At 46.0% G+C, this 22,793-nt stretch overlaps 2 protein-coding genes and 2 non-coding genes across 8 annotated transcripts in view; 2 read left to right on the top strand and 2 right to left on the bottom strand.

Annotated features, from left to right (window-relative positions):
• The window catches only part of LOC107394312 (microtubule-associated tumor suppressor 1 homolog), a 47,115-nt gene extending 35,221 nt beyond the window's left edge, over window positions 1-11,894 (top strand). For all 4 annotated transcript variants that reach the window (XM_070552685.1, XM_054743841.2, XM_015973237.3 and 1 more), the window contains 11 exons: window positions 450-553; window positions 730-1,062; window positions 4,184-4,250; window positions 7,426-7,549; window positions 8,241-8,331; window positions 8,434-8,539; window positions 8,634-8,707; window positions 8,904-9,002; window positions 10,539-10,655; window positions 10,728-10,825; window positions 11,001-11,894. In XM_070552685.1, the coding sequence (XP_070408786.1) occupies window positions 450-553; window positions 730-1,062; window positions 4,184-4,250; window positions 7,426-7,549; window positions 8,241-8,331; window positions 8,434-8,539; window positions 8,634-8,707; window positions 8,904-9,002; window positions 10,539-10,655; window positions 10,728-10,825; window positions 11,001-11,214 (1,427 nt within the window). In that variant the 3' untranslated portion in view covers window positions 11,215-11,894. The remainder of the gene's footprint in view (window positions 1-449; window positions 554-729; window positions 1,063-4,183; window positions 4,251-7,425; window positions 7,550-8,240; window positions 8,332-8,433; window positions 8,540-8,633; window positions 8,708-8,903; window positions 9,003-10,538; window positions 10,656-10,727; window positions 10,826-11,000) is intronic.
• Window positions 11,895-11,896: 2 nt separating this feature from the next.
• Window positions 11,897-17,662, bottom strand: fgl1 (fibrinogen-like 1). Of its 2 annotated transcripts, XM_015973364.3 has the most exons (8): window positions 17,558-17,662; window positions 16,813-16,948; window positions 16,014-16,182; window positions 15,414-15,573; window positions 14,734-14,831; window positions 14,582-14,670; window positions 12,294-12,484; window positions 11,897-12,221 (listed from the first exon to the last, which is right to left on the bottom strand). In XM_015973364.3, exons 2-8 carry the CDS (start codon window positions 16,885-16,887, stop codon window positions 11,969-11,971), a joined length of 1,035 nt encoding a protein of 344 aa, XP_015828850.3. In that variant the 5' UTR covers window positions 16,888-16,948; window positions 17,558-17,662; the 3' UTR covers window positions 11,897-11,968. The 2 variants fall into 2 exon arrangements, with proteins under 2 accessions (XP_015828850.3, XP_070408787.1); XM_070552686.1 differs by having other exon boundaries at window positions 16,813-17,651.
• On the bottom strand, window positions 17,233-17,324 carry trnar-ucu (transfer RNA arginine (anticodon UCU)). Its single transcript is given in 2 exon segments — window positions 17,233-17,268; window positions 17,288-17,324. It is a non-coding gene; the product is annotated as a tRNA-Arg (tRNA).
• A 2,790-nt stretch (window positions 17,663-20,452) lies between the features above and the next one.
• On the top strand, window positions 20,453-20,525 carry trnak-uuu (transfer RNA lysine (anticodon UUU)). The gene has a single exon. It is a non-coding gene; the product is annotated as a tRNA-Lys (tRNA).
• Window positions 20,526-22,793: the final 2,268 nt, after the last annotated feature.

Raw genomic sequence — 22,793 nt, 5'->3', positions numbered from 1 at the left:
GGTCATTAACCTGATTGGCTGACTGGCCCCGCCCCCTCCAGCTGGTTCATGGACGGAATATTTAGAAAATCACAACCGGCTGGTTCTGGAGACAGCTCTGGTTCAGTAGGAGGTTCTGGTTCTGGTTCAGTTGGAGGTTCTTTAGGCTTATTCCCAGTCAGGGAATTGATCCAGTAACTGAGCGATAAAAGCCCAACAGAACCGGCGCTGTTCTCAGCCTCTAAAAGCTTTTACTCTGCTAATGGACTCTCTAACGACCTCTCTGGGCCGGGTCGGTTCTGTCATGATGACCTCACATTCCCATTATGCATCAGTCCAGCCTCTGAAGGGCGTGGCTAACCCGACAGTTCTGTTGGATGCTTTTGGACCGTCGGCGCTGGTTCTGTTTGTAGACGTCATGCTGAATGTTGTTCCTGCTCACAAGCTAACGGGTCGCTCCTCTCTTCCAGTGGACAAGAATAGAACCCGGGAGGTGCCGGCCCGACCCAGCAGCATCAGCTCCCCAGTCGCAGCAGGACACCAGCAGAACCAGCACCTTCACCCAGCTGAGTCGGTAGGTTCTGCTTTTAGAATCCAATTTAAATTTAGAAGCAGAACTGAACAGAACCAGATTGTCCATTTAGTCTGGTTCTGGTGGACTGGCTGCATGTTTTGAATGTCCTGCGGGAGGTCAGGGATCGGTTTGGGTTTATCTGAACTGAAACCTGTCCCACTGATTCTGTTTGTCAGGTTCCAGATGTTTTGAATGCAAACATCCCAGTGAAACCAGCTGTTTCAGAACCGGGCCCGGATGCTGCCAGCACCACTTCCAGTGGACCTACTAGTTCTGGGTTTAAAACCAGGACCGGATCACGGTCCAGCCCTAAAGCTGGACCCCGCCTTCAGAATGCATCTCGACCCGGAGTGGGCGCGGCAGAGGGAACGGCCGGGTCCAAACAGAATCAGAACAAAGAGCAGCTGGAGAAGAAGAACCAGGCCATCGTCCAGCTGAGGAAGATTCTGGTCCAGGGGAACCGGAAGGTGGAGGCGCTGGCCGTCATCATCCAGCAGCTCTTCACCGAGGTACCAGATACTGGTTCCATTCAGGTCTCTAAAACCCATCTGGTACCAGAACCTGGACTGGGACAGAGACAAAAAACATCAAAGGTCCAAAAACAAAACAAATTCTCCACAAACATCAAAATATTCAAAACATAAAACCGCAAAATCTTTAATAATATTTCAGCTTCTCTTCAAAACAGTTTAGCATCAGAACCGGTTCTGCTTAAAGGTCCGATTCACTTATTTACCCGCTCACTCACTCACTCACTCACTCACTCACTCACTCACTCACGACCTGCATTGAATGTGATAAAAGAAACTGTTTTATTAGTCAGGTTTAAGCAACATTTTGAGCTCTTCTGGCCACCGTAGTTTGATTTGATCATATTCTCAGAATCTGAATCTGGACCTGAAAGTTCTGCTGTAGGAAAACGTGTTCGTTTTTCTGGACAAGGAGCCGATCCGCTCTCTGTGAGGTGGTTCTGATTGAGCTTTCAGACCCAAAATAACTTTTTGGTCAAGTTTTATTAACCAGATTTCCTCTTAAAACGTGAGGGCTTCTAATAGCTGACCACTGGGTTTTCCAGAACCAGAACCAGTTCATGTTCATTTTAATAAGAATCAGAGATATGTTTGAGTTCTCAGGCTGCTGATTGGCTGAGAGCAGCAGGATGTTCAGAACCGGATCCGTAAATATTTGCTCTCATCAGCAGATCAAACACAAACCATCCTTTCAAAATAAAAGCTTTACCTCTGAGACATTTCCTGTTAGGATCTTTCTGCTCTGTGCCGGTCTCAGTGGGGCCTTGAGTCAGTTAGTCAGAACCAGTCAGGTGTCGGTACCGCCGTTGGACCCAGAAGGCTCGGCCCGTTCCACCTCTCTTAAGATGTCCGAGTTCTTCAGCTGCTTGTGTTCAGAGAAAGTGGGTCATTATCCCTTATCAGGTGTGTGTGTGTGTGTGTGTGTGTGTGTGTGTGTGTGTGTGTGTGTGTGTGTGTGTGTGTGTGTGTGTGTGTGTGTGTGTGTGTGTGTGTGTGTGCTGTAGCATGATGTCTTATCTAATCTGCTGCATGCTTCAAACGAGACAAAAGGATCCATGCCCCCCCCCCCCCCCCGGTGATGATTACGACATCAGAACTGTTTGATTCTGATAAAAATTTAACTACATATTTTATGTAAATTTACTTTTTGTGATTTTCAGAATTAAAGCTGCAATTGGAAAACAAGTTGGCTTAAAGAGCAAGTCACCCCCAAATCAACTTTTTTCTGCAGATAAACATCGTAAACGAGTGTCTAATCGTGCTGTAGACGCCTGTAGTCAATAATTTGGTGCTTTAGTGCATCGTAGTTAAAATGTAAATATTCTGCCTAAACTCTTCAGTGTTGTGCCCTCTTCAGGTAAAACCTCTGCACTACATTTGAATTTAAATCTGCCATCGCTATTGGCTAAGAAGTACCTTATGACGTTAGCAGGTACCATATGATGTCACAATGCCGCTGTGAGCCTGTGTGTGTTTGTGTTTGTTAGCGGCTCCGCCCTCTTGGTCTGCCAGGCAGCGCCTCCTTGTGGCTCATTTTACAAACAGGAAATGGGATTGGAGTTACTCTGGTAGGGGGTGACTTGCTCTTTAAACATAGTTTTCATGCCTTTTAACAACGTTCTATCATTCTGTAGCTACAATTATGTTGTGTTTAACACAGAGCTCGTTAGCAGATTCACCACAGCAGCTTTAAAACGTAATATTTTAAACTTAAAGATTCTGGTTTGTTTCCACTCAGTCACCGGGACCCCCCCACCCCACCCCACCCCCATTAAAGGTTCTGATTGGATAATCTTAACCTAATCCCGATCTTCACACCATCATTTGACAGAAATGATGCAGAATAGACTAAAATTAAACAGAAGCAGGAATGGTTTGAATCCAGATCCTCTAGTCTGACAGGGTGGAGGAGGGGAGGGAGGAGCAGGAATTACTGGCATTCCGATCAGAGACTGTAGAAAGAGATTCCGATGTGTGTTTTACACCCAAACTGGAGGAGGAGGATTGCATTGAAGGGGAGGAACAGGTAGAGCAGAAGGAGGAGTGGCTCAGAAGAGGAGGAGTTTAGGTTCAGATGTGACGGACAAGCAGGGAACAAAAGCAGCTGTTCGCTGTGTTTGTGATAGAAATGGGATCAGCGGAAAGTAAAACACACTCCGAGCCCAGGAAAAAACCCCATCAGCGCCGCAAGAAGAGACGTAAGGTTGGTCTCCTCTTCCTCCTCCTGATGTTTTAGAAACGTGAGGTGATTCAGAAGCTGCCAACTCCTTATCTTCAGATGGTTTGTGGAAACTCGACACGGATCACTGGGATCATAACGGGCTCTAGTCTGGAGTTCTTTCATCTGTTATCAGCTCAGCTGATCTCGGATCAGATCAGCAGGTCCACAGGTCGGCAGGTTCTGTTCTTCAGTGTGTGTGTGCGCGTGTGTGTGTGTGTGTGTGTGTGTGTGTGTGTGTGTGTGTCATCAGAGTTAAATACAGACTCACTGAAAAAAAAGAATTTGTACCTAAATAATTTTACATTTTCTAGATGATGATCAATCTTCCTCCAACACACACACGCGCACACACACGCACACACACACACGCACACACACACAGGGTGAAAACAAACTCTGATTCTGTCGCTGATCTAAACTGGTCTGGAGCCCTCAGACAGATTTCCAGGTCCTTTTTGGAACCTGAAGCCGATTCCATAAGAGATCCGTCTCTTCTGGTTCAGGTTGGAGGACTTGTCAGCCACATGAAGCCGAGATGTTCCAGGAGACCTTCAGAGATCAGGAAACCTGGAAATACAGAAATAATTTGACTCTTAAATCATATTAAAGCTTCCCTTCATTTTCAGTGTCGGGAAATTAGGAGTCAACTTCAATAAAGCTGCAGCAAAACAATATTTTTTGTATTTCTGAGGTTTTGACTTAAGATCTAATTAAAACAAGTCAGACTCCGAGTTTTGATACATTTATAATGTGTATGTTTATGTGACAACGTTCCCAATTATCCCAGATTCATCAGATTTCCAGAGGAGCAGCTGTGAGTTTCAGTTCTGGAATTTAAAACCTGAGAAGTCCAAACAGAATCTCCTTTTCTCTCTACAGCGTGAAGAAACACTGAAGAAGAAGAAGGAGCTGTCGCTAGAGCTGGGCACGCTCCGAGATGAGCTGGGTGAGTTTTCCCAGCACACACACACACACACGCACAGCAACATGAACACACACACACACTTCCCTCTGCAGGCGTCTATTTGCATGCTGAACACTCAGAACAACGGCTGCTTCAGGTCCGCTGATGTTTGTATTCCTGCAGCTGCTGCTCAGCGTGTCGATGGAAGATCCTCACAGGTCATGACCTGCAGTCATGTCTGTCACCTGCAGGTTTATGATTCAGAAAGACTCGAGCATCCGCATCAGTAAGCTATCAGGATTCAAACGTCAACACGTCCGAGTGAGAACTAAACAGCTGAAAGTAAAACTGGAATCCAAATAGATTCAAAACAAAACTTTACCTGGAGGTTCTCCCACTGCTGAACTGAGCAGATCGTTTGGTTTGGTCTAAAAAGATCAGATCGTTTGGTTTGGTCTGAACGGATCAGTTCTGAGGGAAGGTGGACGTTACAGAAGCAGGTAGCAGGAAAGGAAAGCTGTGGATCAGGAAAATGGTCAGAACACATTTAAAATCTTTTATTTTTCATAAATTTATATTTTTCCGACCTTTGTTCTGATCCGTAAAAAACTTTAGTGATTAAAATCCTAGTTAAAGGTGAACAAAACATAAGCAGACTCGGTCGTTAGAGAAAATTATTAGTGTGTGTGTGTGTGTGTGTGTGTGTGTGTGTGTGTGTGTGTGTGCGTGTGTGCGTGTGTGCGTGTGTGCGTGTGTGTGTGTGTGTGTGTGTGTGTGTGCGTGTGTGTGTGCGTGCGTGTGTGTGTGTGCGTGTGTTTTTGAGGTGTGTGTGTGTGCGTGTGTGTGTTTGAGGTGTGTGCGTGTGTGTGTTTGAGGTGTGTGTGTGCGTGTGTGCGTGTGTGCGTGTGTGTGTGTGTGTGTGTGTGTGTGTGTGCGTGTGTGTGTGCGTGCGTGTGTGTGTGTGCGTGTGTTTTTGAGGTGTGTGTGTGTGCGTGTGTGTGTTTGAGGTGTGTGCGTGTGTGTGTTTGAGGTGTGTGTGTGCGTGTGTGCGTGTGTTTTTGAGGTGTGTGTGTGTGCGTGTGTGTGTTTGAGGTGTGTGCGTGTGTGTGTTTGAGGTGTGTGTGTGTGCGTGTGTGTGTTTGAGGTGTGTGCGTGTGTGTGTTTGAGGTGTGTGTGTGTGCGTGTGTGTGTTTGAGGTGTAGGTGTGTGTGTGTGCGTGTGTGTTTGAGGTGTGTGTGTGCGTGCGTGCGTGCACGTGCGTGCGCGTGTGTGTTTTTGAGGCGTGTCTGCCTGGACTCTGTGTTTGGCAGGACTCCAGCTCTCTGTCACTCCGAGATTAACTTTAATGATCTAAAATGTTTTCTAACTCGCTCATCAGCTGATGCTAAAGTACCGATCACAAATCTGACATAAGTGAGTTTAGTACCTTCAGATTTGATGTTTCAAATGTCGATTTCAAATGTTTGAGTTTCCATTTTTTCTTTCAGAACAGAGAAAAAAATTATTTTGTTTCCTCAAAAAATATTTTACATAAAAACAGGAGAAAGAAAGTAAACCGGGTCTGAGGGAATCTAAAATAGATGAGTGACATTCTGCCGTTGAGGGCTTCCGGATCAGGAATCTGGATCAGGAGTTCTGGTCTGGATTTAGGCCCTGGACCGGATCAGGAGCTTTGGTCCGGAACGGGGGCCTGGACCGGATCAGGAGTTTTGGTCCGGATCGGGGGCCTGGACCGGATCAGGAGCTTTGGTCCGGAACGGGGGCCTGGACCGGATCAGGAGTTTTGGTCCGGATCGGGGGCCTGGACCGGATCAGGAGCTTTGGTCCGTATCGGGGGCCTGGACCGGATCAGGAGCTTTGGTCCGGATCGGGGGCCTGGACCGGATCAGGAGTTGTGGTCCGGATCCGGGGCCTGGACCGGATCAGGAGTTTTGGTCCGGATCGGGGGCCTGGACCGGATCAGGAGTTTTGGTCCGGATCGGGGGCCTGGACCGGATCAGGAGTTTTGGTCCGGATCGGTGGCCTGGACCGGATCAGGAGTTTTGGTCCGGATCGGTGGCCTGGACCGGATCAGGAGTTTTGGTCCGGATCGGGGGCCTGGACCGGATCAGGAGTTTTGGTCCGGATCGGGGACCTGGACCGGATCAGGAGGTTTGGTCCGGATCGGGGGCCAGAGGAACACAAATCTGTCGGTCTGAATCCATCACGTTTATTTTTCCTGTCGCCAAGACCGTCGGCACGTCTGCTCACACACAGCTGAGGAATTTAAGCGATGTTTAAACCTCTGCTGTAAACACACACACACACACACACACACACACAGATGGGGAGGAAGACAACCTGTTTGTTCGGACTTTTTACAGTTTAATGGATGTAGAATAACTTCATTCCTGCCGCCACACATCCTTCTGAACTTTCACACTGTCGCTGGATCACACACACACACACACACACACACACACACACACACACACACACACACACACACACACACACACACACACACACACACACACTGTGGTGTAAAGCACATTGGAGTCCTCCGACTCTGAATGGTGCTATGCAAGTGTGGATCATTTATCATAGATCCGTGTGTTTGTTCCTGAAGCGGTGGAGAACCACCTGCTGAGTCCAGAAATCGCCCCGTGCTCTCAGCGGAACCGGGTTCAGCTTCACGGACGTGTCGGGAAGGCTTTAATCCCGTTTACTTCCACCTGCCGTCCAGTTTCTCACCCAGAGATTGTGAGCTGCTTTCAGCTGCTGAGTTTGTGTGTCCGTCGCCACGGTGACCGGCGCTCACATAGAGCTCCATTGAGACAAAACACCAACTGTCCCAACTGGGCCAGCTGTTACACACAGCTACATTCTAGTCTGGACGCATGGAGGGAAAATGGGCCGGAGATGGTTCCAGTGAAACTCTCCAGGTCCGGCTGGTGGATCAGACCTAAACCGGTTAATTCCCGGTGATTCTGATGGAGGGTGGAGAGGGAGGAGGCGTGTGTCTGCTTGCAGCCATGACAGGAATGCTGCATACCTCCGAGCTGACTTACAGATGTTTCAAGGTTGGATCAGCATCTGCTGCAGGATTTATTAGACTGGAATGTGGTCTAAACACACACACACACACACACACACACACACACACACACACACACACACACTCACTGCTCCAAAAGCATCAAAGAATCCTAACTCTCCCTGTCTGTGCTCCACCTAGTGGCCTCGTCCCAGAAGTGCGAGCGTCTGCAGAGGGAGAAGGAGGAGACGTGCTCCAGCTTAGAGGAGAGTCTGAAGAGACTGGAGGTGCAGCATCAGGAGGAGCTGGTTCAGCTGGAGGACAGGTGAGGGATCCATGATCTGCTGCTCTCCCAGTCTGGGCGTCATGGCAACATGTGTGTTATTTACCACTGGTGGCTGTTAGAGTTGCCACGGCAACACTTTAGCCCATAGGAATGTGTGGAGATTCATGGAAAGCGAACTATTTTACCAGACTATCAGCTACTGAAGGATCGTTACCGCAGGATTCAGCCACTCCATGCCTCTAGTGGGTTTTTATGGGATTACCTGGTTAGTGAGAGGTCACATGACTCAGCATCTTAGCAAACAAGGTCTTCCTGCTTTTATATCTTTCACAATGTAATCATAAATAAAATATCAAACATGAGTTAAAACGGGATTCCTCAGCTTTTCCGTTTTAAACTAATAAATAAGGAAGCTGTAACAAATCTGGATAAACTCCGTAGGAACACTAAACCCGACGGGATGGCTCCAGGACCTTCTGCTGATGTTTGTTTCTGCCTCTCTGCCTTTAAAATGCAGCTGTTGCTAATTTCTGTCACTAAGGGCTAAAAAGGAGTTTGTCCTCCAGCTCCAGAGTTCGGGACACGGGGACTGGAACGGGTGCATTTGGTGGCAGGAAGCATCCGAATCTCTCTCCTAATATCACATTTTTCCGTGTTTTTCTAGCTGACGGGAGCTAAAAGTCCAGGATTTGTTTCTTAATATTTATATTTTCATACCTTTTGTTTCCAGGTTGAAGAGTTTTTATCAGACAGAATGGGACAAAGTCCACCAGGTGTACCAGGAAGAGGCGGATCGATGTCGGACGCTGATGGAGCAGCAGGTGAGTCTGTTCTGAGCTCTGATTGGTTCTTGTTGTTAGACTGATCGCAGCTCCAGTTTCTGCTTTTTCAGTCTCAATTTGATGTTCGTTTGGATCCTTCAGGTGGAGGACCTGAGGGTCCGACAAGAAGCAGAGAAGAAGAACCAGGAGGAGATTCACAGCCAGAAGATGGAGTCTCTGAAACGGGACTACGAGACCTCCTTACAAGGTGACTTCCTGATCACGAAGAAGCGGGTTCGGGCTGCGAGACGCTTCAGCTCTAACGATTAAACGTTTCTGGACTGTGACTCTTGGTGTTTCAGAGCTGAAGAGGATCCGGCAAACGGATCTGGAGGATCTCCAGAAAACCATGAAGGAGACTGAAGCTTCCCTCTCTGTGAGTCACTCGGAACGCCGTGTTTCCAAACGCGGGACAGACTTTAGTTCTGGATCAGGAGTTCGCCAGTAATTTTGATGAATTCAGTGGACTTTGGCTGGTTTTTGGCCCAGTTCTGGTTCTAGATCCTTTTAGGGCAATGAATGTCTTCCAGGTCAGGCTCAGCTGAACGTTCTGTTCGTGGTTCCTCCTGCAGGAGAAGATCTCTGAGCTTTCAGCAGAACGGGAGGACCTGAGTGAGAAGCTGCGAGCAGAAGAGGAGCGGAGGCAGCGGATCCTGAGCGACAGAAACCTGGTAAACCCATCCAGAACCAGAACTCTTTGTGTTCAGCAGGCGGCGCCGTAGCAGGTTCACACGGACTCGTAATCAAACCAGAACCGCAGACACGTTTCAGAACATCTGCTCCAGTCATTTTTACAAAAAGTATTTTTTAAATGGTGGTAAAAAAAATAAAAATACATTCAAACTTTCTAAAAATAATAAAGTCGAGAAAAAAATCAAAATCAAGCGTAAAAAACAAGATGCTAAACACAGTTTTCCTCATTTCAACATTTTCTGATATTTTAAGTATTAAAATCTGGTTCTGAACACTGCAGCATGAAAGATGGAGTCACTTAGCTGGAGAGAACCGGGCCCAACTGGATAGAACCGGGTCTAGCTGGATAGAACCGGGTCCAGCTGGATAGAACCCGGCCCAACTGGATAGAACCGCTGGGTAGAACCGGGCCCAACTGGATAGAACCGCTGGGTAGAACCGGGTCTAGCTGGATAGAACCAGGCCCAACTGGATAGAACCGCTGGGTGGAACCGGGCCCAACTGGATAGAACCGCTGGGTAGAACCGGGTCTAGCTGGATAGAACCGTGTCCAGCTGGATGGAACCACTGGGTAGAACCAGGTCTAGCTAGATAGAACCACTGGGTAGAACCGGGTCTAGCTGGATAGAACCACTGGGTAGAACCGAGCTCCTTTATGTGAAGAAACAAAAACAGGATCTAGAAAAGATCCCGTTTTAAATCAAAACTCAACATTTAATTGAACTAAATTTAAAAAACTTTTTAGGTTTGTTTGACTTTCACTTTTTATTCATTTATTTATTTTGTATAAATTTAATTATTCTTAAATAAAGAAATTCTGGTGTGTGTGCGTGCCTGCGTGTGCGTGTGCGTGTGTGTGCGTGCGTGTGTGTGTGTGTGCGTGCGTGCGTGCGTGCCTGCGTGTGCGTGTGTGTGTGTGTGCGTGCGTGTGTGTGTGTGTGCGTGCGTGCGTGCGTGCCTGCGTGTGCGTGTGTGTGTGCGCGTGCGTGTGTGTGTGTGTGTGTGTGTGTGTGTGTGTGTGTGTGTGTGCGTGCCTGCGTGTGCGTGTGCGTGTGTGTGTGCGTGTGCGTGTGTGTGTGCGTGCGTGCGTGCGTGCCTGCGTGTGCGTGTGTGTGTGTGTGCGTGTGTGTGTGTGTGTGTGTGCGTGTGTGTGTGTGTGTGTGTGTGTGTGTGTGTGTGTGTGTGCGTGTGTGTGCGTGTACGTGTGTGTGTGTGCGTGTGTGTGTGTGTGTGTGTGTGTGTGTATGTGTGTGTGTGTGTGTGTGTGTGTGTGTGTGTGTGTGTGTGTGTGTGTGTGTGTGTGTGTGTGTGTGTGCGTGTGTGTGCGTGTACGTGTGTGTGTGTGCGTGTGTGTGTGTGTGTGTGTGTGTGTATGTGTGTGCGTGTGCGTGCGTGTGTGTGTGTGCGTGTGTGTGCGTGTGTGCGTGTGTGTGCGTGTATGTGTGTGTGTGTGTGTGTGTGTGTGTGTGTGTGTGTGTGTGCGTGCGTGTGTGTGTGTGTGTGTGTGTGTGCAGAAGGACTCCCACACAGTGTACCTGCAGCAGGAGCTGGAGAGCCTGAAGGTGGTTCTGGAGATGAAGAACAACCAGCTGCACCAGAAGGAGAAGAAGCTGATGGAGATGGACCGGCTGGTCGGCATCAGAACTTCAGATCCATCTGATCAGATCCCCGACGGACTTTTCACACGTGTGTTCGTGTTTCAGGTGGAGACCAACGTGAGGCTGGAGGAGTGTCTGAAGAAGGTCCAGCAGGAGAATGAGGACTACCGGGCCCGGATGGATAAACACGCAGCTCTTTCAAAGTACGTTTCTCTTCTGCCGGGTCTGACCCGAGGACCGGTTCTGTCTCGCCGCTGTCCTTCATCTCAGAACACAAACAGGATTTGGATGTTTTCTGAGTCCAGAGTCAGAACAGAATGTTTTTAGTTGGGATGAAACCAGTTCAGGGCTCTGATGGCTCTCTGTCGCCCCCTGCAGGCAGCTGTCCACGGAGCAGGCCCTCCTCCAGCAGACGCTGCAGAAGGAGTCAAAGGTCAACAAGCGCCTGTCCATGGAGAACGAGGAGCTGCTGTGGAAGCTGCATAACGGAGACCTGATGGCCAGCCCCCGACGCCTCTCCCCCACCTCCCCTTTTGGCTCACCACGGAACTCCGCGTCCTTCCCCACAGCTGCTCCGTTATCTCCCAGATAACCTGCTGGTCTCCTGGGAGCAGCTGATGCTCCTGATGTACCTACACCCAAGCGCAGAACCGGCCGCGCTCCCAATCAGCTCCTACCAAAAGCCTGAGTGCCCCTCTCTTTGAGGAGATCCATCAGGTACTCCTCAGGGTCCGTTCTGAACCTCGTCGATCCTTCCGTGTTGTTGAAGTTCCTCCTGGTCTTTAGGAAGCAGGAGAGGAAACTTGTGTGAAGGGATGATAAAAACACAGAAAGTGGAGCGGGAATTTTTCTGGAATATTTTGCCTATTTTTGAACGTTTTTTTCTCCCAAAGAGCGAAGCTCAATCAGACTGGACCTCAGCGAGAAGATGGGACTCGAGTCCCTCTGAGGACACACGGGACCGCTGAGCTGAGCGCTCCTGACCTGAGTGGAATGTAAACCTCTGAATCCTGGATGTGAACTCCGATATGCAGATTATTTAACATGAAACCTGTTTGTGTTCCACCTCTAGCGCCACCTTGTGCCCAAACAGACTAACTGGAACCGAACTATCAGTCTCATGAACTTTTTTTCCTCACAGGAAACTGTTGATCCAAATAAGTGTCACTTCCTGTTGTTTGTGTCACTTCCTGTTTGTCCTGGGAACCCTCAGCTTTACCTGAAATGCCTCAATCTGTTGGTTGTTTACAGAATAAAACCCAAACGACAGCAGATGAATCCCTCCTCTTTTATTAAACACGTGAGACGCAGCAGGAGGCGTGGCCCCGTGTGGGACGGTCTCCGGGTCATACCCGTGAACCGTACTGCTGCTCGTACGGAGGATAGGTGGTACTGTCATCCACGGCGTTGGGGTGGAACTGGGTCGGCCAGCGCTGGATGATGGGCGGGGAGTGTTTGAGGTCAGCAGCTCGAACCATCATCACCACGGACTTGATGGCGTAGGACCACCCGTGCCAGATGTACCAGGCGACGCCGTCGTCACTCAGAACCTCATACGGACTTTTGATCAGCTGATCATGCAGGTTACCTGAGTCACACCTGGGGTTGAGAGGAAACGGCTTCAGTCACAGCTCCTCTGCTGCATGTGTAGGGGTCAGGGGTCAGACCTACCTGCAGAACCACCAGCCGGACCTGCTGTGCCGGACGCAGCGCCCGTTGTCTGCGTTGATGTAGTTGGGGTGGTCGTAGGTGCTGAACTTGATCCCGTCCCTACAGGGACTGTTGAGATTCACACTTCGGGCATCAGCCAGAAAGTCGCCGGCGTTCCCATTATACTCCCCCACGTGTAGCTGGTACTGGTCCTGAGGAACCAGAACGGATTAGCCCTCTATAGAAACAAACCTGGGCCCTCATTCATCAAACTTCCTCTTCCATCTGTCCAGTTTTCCTTCCTACGACTGAACTTTAGCATGTGTGTACGCAAGGATGTAATTTTCACTTTAGAAGTGGGGGGGACACGGGGCGGGGGGGGGTATCTTTACAGTATGCTCTAATGGGAAACAGGCTTCAACACAAACGGTTGTTTTCCGCTTGGTCCTAGAGCTCAACCAGTGTCAATTTAATATAGCGTAATGTTGTTTTTGGATGGTAAAAAGTGCAGGGGTCAAAACTTGACTTTGGAAAAAGTGGGGGGGGGGCATGTCCCCCCTGTCCCCCCCCCCCCCCCAAAATTACGTCCATGTGTGTACGAACGGTCGATCCTGATTTATTAAACATGCGGTGGCCTCTTGTACGCACGTTCCTCCGTAAGCGTCTGATGATGAATCCCACCTGTGCGTACCCAGGTGCTCGTGTCCGTTCAGTGTTTACGTACAGAAGCACCCTCCATTAACCATATTTGGTCGCGCCACGTCCTCCGCACCTGAGGGCATTCCCTGTTTTTTTTTTTCCCTGGAAAGATGAGACAAACTTTATTGATGGCGAGATCAAGACGCTGCTGCCGAAGCGCCAAAGAACCAAACCAGTTGCAGAGTCGATAAACACGGTCGCGGCGGAGGAGAGGTTCCCGTCAGACATAAATAAAAACGAATCTGATCAATCGTGGCGTGGCGGGTTGTTGAGTCGTTCTGTTTGGAGTTGGTTTGATTTGGAAATGTCTGAGAGCGCAGCCTCTTGTGAGCTGTCATTCCGTCTGGTTACCTTGGCAACGTGGCGTGTATGACTGGGGAGCTGAGGAGGTTCTGGAGGGTTCTTGTAGTTCTAAAATAAAATATGAACCGCAACCGGATTTGTGAGATTTGTCTGTCGCGGTCCCAAATCACAGCGCAGCAGAAGAATTCCCTTTGGGGAGATCCGTGCGCTCACGGAGAACGTGTTCCCTCCAGAGCGCACGCTCTTCTACTCCCCAACAACAGAACAGCCATGATGTCAGATTCCCGTCATCCGTGTGTCTTTTATTAGTTTTAGCACCAATTATGTGAAAAAGCCGTTTCTCCACCGACACAATTATTTAGTGGGTAAAATGATTTGTGGATGAGAAACGTGTGGACAACCGAGACCTTCGGTACCATAGTTCTCCTGTTCTACCTCTAGATGCTGTTCCTACGCATGGTCAGAGCTGTTCTCATCATTGGGAATATTCCCACGCACAGGTCAACGCCACACAATGTGTCAAATCGTTCCTACGCACAAAATCCACACAGATCTGTTCAGAAGTACGGTTGATAAATGAGGGCCACTACTGGTCCCAGTGATGGAGGCGGAGCTCCCTCTAGTGGTGAGTCTGATAATCAGCTGGTCAGCTTTTATTTGATGTTCTGAAGAACTTCCTGATGTGGAGCAGGAGGTAAAAGTCTGCAGCAGAACAACAATTTAGAGGATTTTTATTCCCGGTTCGGTACTTTAGTTTTTACTGGGTGTTGAGGCTGTGGCAGGTGTGACAGGAGCTCTGGGCAGGTCTCCAGAATGAACCCGTTCTGTAGAACCAGAACCAGAACCAGAGCAGTTCCCAAGGTTGTTAAGAATCAGAAACTAAATGTTTTTCTTATTTTTTTTAAATAAATTGGTAATAAAATCTAACAAAGTTTCCTATTCCTCGTATAAAAGGTTTGATGGATGGATCTGCGGTACCGCCAGTCCAGCGGGAGCGTGTGACGAGCGCACACACTGGAATGTAAACGGTTTTCCGCTAAGTTGTGTTTCAGTAAAAAACGGCGTAGATGGACCCAAACATGAGGAACGAGAGGCGGAAGGAAGCCTGTGCCCTTGCTGCCGTTTCCATGACAACACTCTGGCCTGTTTAGTCTAAGACGGGATCTGTGTTGTGAGAATCCGAGGAGACGAGGTCAGAGTCGGAGCGCTGCAGCAGGTGGGAGTCGACAATCAGTCTCTGATTTAATCTGATTGAGGAGTTTCTGAATGGAGGAGGTGATCGGCACCTCCTGCTGTGTCTCACTCACCTCCTCATTGTCCACTCTGAAGTTCTTGTACTCAGCGGAGCGCTGGTTCCCCTCCAAGTCCTCGGTGTTGATGTGCAGGTCGTAGTTCCCTGTGGGACAGCAGAGTTACCCCTACAGCTCCAACCACAACCCCAACCCGGCAGGTGACTCACCTTGGGAGGTGAGGAGGTGCAAAGGCTCGTTTCCCAGCCAGAATTCCCCGTTAGGAGAGAAATGGTCTCCAAATCCTTGACTGTACTCCAACCATGTTCTGCAAACACACGCGGGTTGGTGGGAAGAGCTGGTGAGGTTTTAGGATAAAAACATCTTGTGTTCTAAGACTGGACGAACAGCATCAGCTGATCCAAGATGGCTGCCACAGCTACCCAACCAAACGTCTGTGATGTTGACCAAACAACCAAAACTCGGAGCAACAGGAATTCCTTCAGGGAGCGACGGGAATCACTTTGTCTTTCTTCAGCAGTAAGTGATGACAACAGGTAAGGTTACCTACACAGGTGATGGAGGTCTGGCGGAGTTCCTCAGTGTTCCAAAAGAAAAAAAGCCAAATTTCCTCTTTTCTGACTGACTTTAGAAGTAAACGGAAGCAGCGAGAGGAGGAGACGTTTGTCTGAAGTAGGGAGGAGCTAATTAAAACCTCTTTCCAATTCCAAATTCAACAGGGCCATCTTAAAAACCCACCCACAGGTAGGGCATCAATCACCATCAATAATATTAAAATCAACAGTTTTTAAACTTGACTGGCTATAAGAGTAGTTGTCCACCTGACACATTCTCTGACCTTCACCTGCTGGGGAGGGATGGAGTGTTTGAAGGTCCGGTAGTCACACACCTGTCAAAGCCCTCCTTTCCATCTCTCCTCCTCTGGAAGACGGTCCATCCTCCCCCGTTGCTCATGTCGCAGAAGACGCTCAGCACCGTGGGAGATCCGTCTGGACGGATCACGTAAAGCCCGCTGGCCACGTTGCCGTCAGCGTACACCTCGGAGCAGTCTGGACACACGGACAGGTGAAGGAGGAGAGGAACAGACCCAGAAACGGGTTCAACCTCATTCTAGTGGAGGTCAAAAGAAACGACTCCATAGCTGAACGGATTTCACAAAATGAAACTGGGGAGTTCTGTTTCTGCACTGTGGCATGCAAACGGTGCATTAAACACATCTGGAGCAGCTTTATTTTCCTGCTGCAGACTAAAAATACAGGAAGTGAATAAAACCCAGCTGGGTCTCCTTTAACAGCCAACAACTAAATGTTTCAGATTAAAAGCTGAAGATGATGAAATAATCCTCCATATCCGTTGATCACCGTTGAATGATTTTATGTCATAAAAGTGTTATCTGTGATTAAAGATCAAACACAAATAAAATATTGATTTTGTTTGCTGCTCAGCTTCAGATCCGACTGAAACGAGAGCAGAAACCTTCAGAACCGACCTCTATAGAGGTTCTGGGGGCCCAGGAAGGTGTTGGGGATGTGCTGCAGCTGCTGCGACTGGCTGCTATGGAGCTCCAGGATGTAGCGGTGCTGGTCTTGGATCACATTCATCAGACCCTGGATCTCAGCTTCCAGACGGACCACCTTCTCCGCACACGGTATGGGGGCCTGGTCCAGTCGGGAACAGACGGAACAAATCATGATTCCTCCTTTACTTCAGCTCTGTTCAGTCTGTTGAACTCAGAAATAATAACTTCATACGATTCATTCCAAAAAATTCAGATCTCAAAATCCCAGATAAACCCAGACTGAACTAAGGTGGACCACCAGGGATCTTCTGGTGGGCTCACCAGTCAGATGTGCTTCAGCCCCCACAGCTATTCCCATTTGAAAGAAATCCTTCTTCACCTTCTCCATATCAGAGATAAAAAGTCCCAGTGATGCTGAGAAACTGGTCCAGATGTTACGGCGGAGCTCTCTTACAACTTAGGACGTTTCAGATTCGTTTATTAAAGGATTTTAGAAATAATCTGATACATCAAAGAAAAAATCACCTTCAGTGACTTTTCTCACATCTGTGGTTTTCCTGTTTGTGGGGAAACAGAATTTAAAAACTAAACAGATAACAGGAGCATCTGTCAGGAACCCAACAGCATAAAAATAAACATCAGTAATTTTATTTATTTATTTTGCTGTATTTGGTTAAAAATGTGTTTCAAATAAAGATAACTCAGATTACTCTCTGAGTTGACAGAATATTAATCCCTCATGACGAAAAGTCTAGATGTTATTTCTTACCCCCACAGAAGAAGGAAGGAGAAGGACTACAGACACCATCAGCACCGACATGATTCCACCTGCTGCTCCGACCATCTGGATCTGTGTGGTGCCTCCTCAGTCTGTTGGGTCTTTCTGCTACGGAAGCATCACTGATCTGAGAACAGCTGGAGGTTACAACACTACAGTCTCCATCTAGTGGCTGAAAAACACCTCGGACTGAACTGGGTACTGTGTGTAACTCCGCTCGTGTTGAGGTTATAAAACTGAGACCTGATTTAAGCATTGTTGGTGCTTTTATTGCATCTGGATAAGAACGGATTCAGTTTTAAAACAACTCGGCGAAAATTATCCTTTAATTTGATGAAAGAAAAACGCGACTCCGGTGGGACTCGAACCCACAACCTTTAAATTATCCTTTAATTTGATGGAAGAAAAATGCGACTCCGGTGGGACTCGAACCCACAACCTTTGAATCACCTCTCAAGTGCTTGACTAGAAGTCCAATGCGCTATCCATTGCGCCACGGAGCCACCTGTTGCATCGAGTACCACAAGCAGATATAACCGCGGGGTGTACGGGTTGGCTTTAGTTGTGATTACTGTTCATGTGTGAAAGTAATTAACTGCTAGAGCTAATATCAGTGATTAAAAAAACCCGAAACCGAAGCGCTGACGTCACCAGCTATGCTACTGTTCGTTTTTTCTTCCTACAGGTCACTTTCGGGTTCTTGCCTCTGTGAAGAACAGATTCGCAGGTCGCGTACATGGATTACGCTGCAATATTTCCAGGTTTAGTCGAAACAATAAAGCATGTGTGTCCATATTTTCCTTCTGAAACTAGGAGGCCCAATGTTAATTACCGGAAATGCAAACCCAGCTTTACAGTTAGCCTTCAAAACAAAAGACCAAGCTTTTTATAAATGCCGGCCTCATCTACGAACTGGATTTGTAAGGTTTCGTTTTTGAACATGTGCAAATATCAGAACAAAACATAAAACCTTGATAGTAATAATAATTATCACCGTCATCCTGCTTTAACATCCAAACAGCCTCTCATCCCATAAGGAGTTGAAAAACAAGTTTTGGATGATGGACTTCCAACAGCTGAGGTTCCACCTTGTGGAAAAAATAATTGTGGCCGCTTGTATCAGCGATATCATTCTTTTGGTCATTACCCAAAGCTGGTGACCATAAATAAGGGTAGGGACATCGATCGACCAGTGTAACGAGAGCTTCGTCTCCTGGCTCAGCTCTCTCTCCACCACGACAGGCCGGTACAACACCCGGATCACTGCAGAGGCTGCACCAAATCTACCTATCGATCTTGCATTCCATATTTCCCTCACTCGTGAACAAGACCAATCAATCAATCAATCAATCAATCAATCAATCAAAGGGTTGTTGTAAAAGCGCTTTACAACAACCAAAGTTGCTCAGTGCTGGACAATTATAAAAGCAAGAGTTACAATCAGGAAATAATAAAAACTAAAATGCAAATCAATATGTTCCACAACTGATACCAATTCTCAAGTGGCAAATGCCAATCTGAATAACTATCCTATAACGAGCTGAGCTTATAGAAACAGGTGGTCAATGCTTACAAAAAATATATTTAACAGATATTCCATTCAGGGTTTAATATTGTCCGTATATATGTTGGACTTGTCTAACATAAATGCATTATCTAGTGTAAAGCTTTATTGTGAAAATATATATTTGAAAATGTTTCTTCCGCCTTCATTTGTTATTTTAAAATGTAGTTATTACATTTTTACTTCACTTTTGTTGCCATTTAAATTATATAATTATAATATATTTCATATATGCCCTGCAATGGACTGGCTCTCTGTCCAGGGTGTACGCCTGATTGCCCATTGGCCGCTGGAGATAGGCACCAGCCCCCCTATGAGGACAAAGCGGGTTCAGACAATGGATGGATGGATGGATGGATGGATGGATATTTCATATAATTTAAATTTTTCATTTAATCAGCTGTTGTGATCAAACATTTGCTCAGTTTTTCAGTAGCTATTTTACCAAATTGTTTTTGTTTGTTTTTGGTTTTTATTTCATTTACTTGAGCAGTTTATACATTCATTGGGAAATGCAAATGCGGAAATGCTTTTCGTGTTTAAAACAAAATGTGGACCTTTCTCCCAAAAATCAATGTCTGAGTGTGTTTGATGCAGTTGTGTGTGTTTTTGGTCTTAGAACTAGTTTTCTAACACATTCGATAAGAAATAACAAATGTTAATTGTAAATATTTGTGACTGAATATATTTGTTACCTATTAATAATTTGATTTTGTGGATTTAGGTCCACTCTGTGGCCGCCAGAGGGCGTATTGTCTTCTAGTGCTGCAGCTAGTGGTGTCTCTTTGATTTAATCTTGTTGAACAGGAAACTAAAACAGATTTATTGTGTTTTAGTGGTGAGTAGTTTGTATAAGTGAAGACATTCTGGTTTTCCAGCTATTTAGACAAATTATGCTGTTAACGGTATTTCAAAACCCGTAGTAGTGAGATACATTTTATTTTGAAGGAATCAACAGGAAAAGCTTACGCGTAATGTCTAATGTCTTGTTTGGCTTTATGAATGCTGCCTGTAAGAACAGCTTTTGTCCGTTAAAGGCATCGACATATAAATATTAAAGGGTGAGAATTATCCTTCTCGAAAGCTAGAGTTAAAAGATTGAGATGTCATGTTTCCTTCCAGTTTGCTTAAATAATATTCGGGAACCCTTTGAGTCCAGGGGCTCCACTGTGTTTTGCACTATTACATAAAAATTGTTTGAATTGTGTTTTTAGCTAAATGAAACGAAGAGACAAGACTCTGTTGTTAACAGCCAAACGCTGTAGCGTTTTATTTTGAAAGAATTTACAGGACGTGTTTCTACTATTTATTGTAATTTTAAAAGAACAGTTTCCTATTATCCCTCAACTTTTCTTAGTGTTATGTTAATATTCACAAAATGAGACAAAAACAGATTTTTTCCCCGCTTCGTTCTGATTAGGAGGATAAAACATTCTCTCTAAATGATTTAATAGAACCAGAGTTTGGTCTGGGTTTTCGCCACTGGAGGGCGCCAATACTCCATTCTTGCTCACGCAAAAACCAGACCCTCTTAGCCTTCTAAAGCTGATAGCTAGCTTTGATATATTGAATGTGTACCAGTAGCGTGACTAATCCGCCTTCGCTTCTCGAGTTATTTTGATGGTTTATTTTTAGAATAATTATTCAATAAAGTTTTGCTTATTGTTGTAAGACAGCCAATGAGAACTATGGGACATTTTCTAGCGGGAATCTTCAAAGCATCAAAAGTAAAAATGCAAATGATAAATGTAAAAAAAGTTTGTGAACATTCTGAGGAAAATCAGTAAAACACGTTTGATATATGTACAGGAAAGTCTAATATAAACCGTCTTTAACTTTCTTCTGTGAAAATTGTGCTTTTATTCTGGAAAGACAAGGATAGGAAGTGATCATTATAGTGGAAGTTAAGCGAGTTTCAACCGGTTGAAGCTCAAAGAAAAGCAGGTATGTTTTTAATAAAATATGTGATCAATTACATTGCTGTTTTATGTAACCTAACAAGCTGTGACTAACAAATGCATCCTGGGATGTTAGATGAAAACGTTACTGGACGCTGGTTGAGTCAGAGCCCGGATAGCTCAGTCGGTAGAGCATCAGACTTTTAATCTGAGGGTCCAGGGTTCAAGTCCCTGTTCGGGCGCAAGTTTTTTTAACCCAATCTCTCATCTCAACGTTATTTTCGTCAGGTGGACATTTAATTTTTCTCACATTAATTCAAAGCTCTAATCCATAAACAGTATTTTTCTTCTAAGTAGGTCATATTTAGATTATGTTGAGATGTAAAAGCTGTTGAGTTTTATTCACATTCTGCTGTCAGTTTGGAATAAATAAACTCAGATCAGCTCAAAAACCTGAGACAAACTAGCTCTGACCATTTTTGAACAACCACCAAAAAGATGGCATTGTCATGTTATGCATTGACCTATATAATGTTACACTGGCTCTGTTCCTGAGGGGATCGGTTCAAAGCATTTACATTGTTTTTCTTTTATACTGGATAACAAATTTGCTCTCTATAAATTCTTCTATTTAATTTATTCAATACATTTGAAAAATTGTCTGTGCAGATAGATAATATTAAGTCACAATTGCGTGATATCAGTCATGGCATACCCCATGGGGCAGTACTTGGCCCAGCAGTTTTTATTTTAGATGCCTATTATTTTCTGACAGTTTTATTTTATTCAGGAACATGGCCTAATATTAATGAAGGTATTAATTAAATAAATGTTGAGTTGATGAAAATGATGAACCGGTTTGACATGAATAGGTTGTCAGCCAATCTTAAAAAGACTAATTATATGTTGTTTAATGATGGAGGCACTAATAATGTATAGTTAAAATTGGATGGGATGGAAAGTAAAGGAAACCCAATTTTTGAGGATTGTGTTTGGTGAAAATCTTTCTTGGACTCACACATTTTCAACATTACAGGTAAAATTGCCAAAGCCATAGCAATGTTTCACAGAATTAAATGTTGACTGATTATTTTTGGAACGTTAACTCTTTATAACACAGCTACACCATACTTAACATGTCATATGGAAATGTGGGGTCCCATATAAACCTTGTTCTACCACTGTGTGTATAATAAAAAGAGCATCACAACTCATCAACAAACATATTATTTGTAAAAAATAGTTATTACATTTTAAAATTTGGTGGAGTTTAAAGTTTTGCAAACTATTTAAAAAGCTTGTAAAACATTTTAAATGTTCAGTCATTGTAAGAAGAGATGGCAGCTATAAACTAAGGAGTTCAGTATTAAATATCCAAGCAGTAAAACGATGGAACAAGTTAAACAAGTTTTGTGTGTGTGTGTGTGTGTGTGTGTGTGTGTCGGGGGATCGGACCGCCAAAGCTCCTGCCTTGGTCTGCTACCCGATCCGCATTGCACCGGACCCTTCATGTTCCTCCTGCAGGTGGTGGATGAGCCCATGTATCCGGTTCGGGCTGGGACCGGCTGGGCCCCATGGGCAAACCCCAACCCAAGGCCTGGCCCCAGGGTTGGACCCCGGAAACCCTCCAAGCCGAACACTCTGGCTCTTTGATTTCACTTCCATGAAGAGTCTTCTGAACCGCACCTTGTCTCACCCTTCACCTGCGTCTGCAGTGATGCTGTTGTGGTGAAGAAGGAGTTGCTCTCGATTTACCAGTCCTCACCTATGGTCACGAGCTTTGGGCCGAAAGAACAAGATGGCAGATACAAGCAGCCAAAATGAGTTTTCTCTGCGGGGTGGCTGGGCTCGGACATTCAGTGTAGACGCTGCTCCTCCCTATCGAGAGGAGTCAGTTGAGGTGGTTTGGGCATCTTGTTAGGATGCTTCCTGGACGCCTCCCCAGGGGGTGTTCCAGGCATGTCCTGCAGGCAGCAGGCCTCCTGGGCAACCCAGGACAGGTTGGAGAAAGTACATCTCCAGTCTGGCCCAGGAACGCCTTGGCGGAGCTGGTGGAGGTGGCTGGGGAGAAGACGGTCTGGAACTCCCTAGTTGGGATGCTGCCCCTGCGACCCGGATAGGCGGAAGAAGACGAGGCGAGATGAAGCTTAAGGAGTTTGATGCTTCAGTTTGTGTGAATTGAATTTAGAAAAAGGCGACGCTTCTGCAGAGCGGCTGGAACTAATCATGATCAAATTCTTGAATCAGATAAAACAAAATCAAAGTAAATTTTGATTTAGAATTTCTAACATTTGGACTGATGTTATAAGCAGGTTTCCATTAATCATGCAAGCTGAAGTCAGCATTTATGTTTCAGGCTCTCTTTCAATAAGAATCTTATTTTACTGATTAAAGACAAGTTTATGTAAAATACATATTTTATACCAACTTTATGAACATCTCAGCTTAACCAAGTGGACACTTTCCTAAGTGTTGATTCAACTGAGCAACATCGTCTAAAGTATTGAGGT

Source organism: Nothobranchius furzeri, chromosome 6, assembly GCF_043380555.1.
Source record: "Nothobranchius furzeri strain GRZ-AD chromosome 6, NfurGRZ-RIMD1, whole genome shotgun sequence".
NCBI classification, from domain to species: domain Eukaryota; kingdom Metazoa; phylum Chordata; class Actinopteri; order Cyprinodontiformes; family Nothobranchiidae; genus Nothobranchius; species Nothobranchius furzeri.
The sequence above is the reverse complement of the archived record's forward strand: the minus strand, read 5'-3'. Positions and strand labels throughout refer to the sequence as shown.

What these genes read in the sequence shown, in the direction of transcription:
- fgl1 (XM_015973364.3), bottom strand. Translation starts at nt 16,887, where the DNA reads ATGGTCGGAGCAGCAGGTGGAATCATGTCGGTGCTGATGGTGTCTGTA. An exon ending in GCACCTCCTCACCTCCCAAG is followed by an intron (nt 14,671 to 14,733) that starts GTGAGTCACCTG and finishes GCTGTCCCACAG; the next exon opens with GGAACTACGACCTGCACATC. An exon ending in TCCGGCTGGTGGTTCTGCAG is followed by an intron (nt 12,222 to 12,293) that starts GTAGGTCTGACC and finishes TCTCAACCCCAG; the next exon opens with GTGTGACTCAGGTAACCTGC.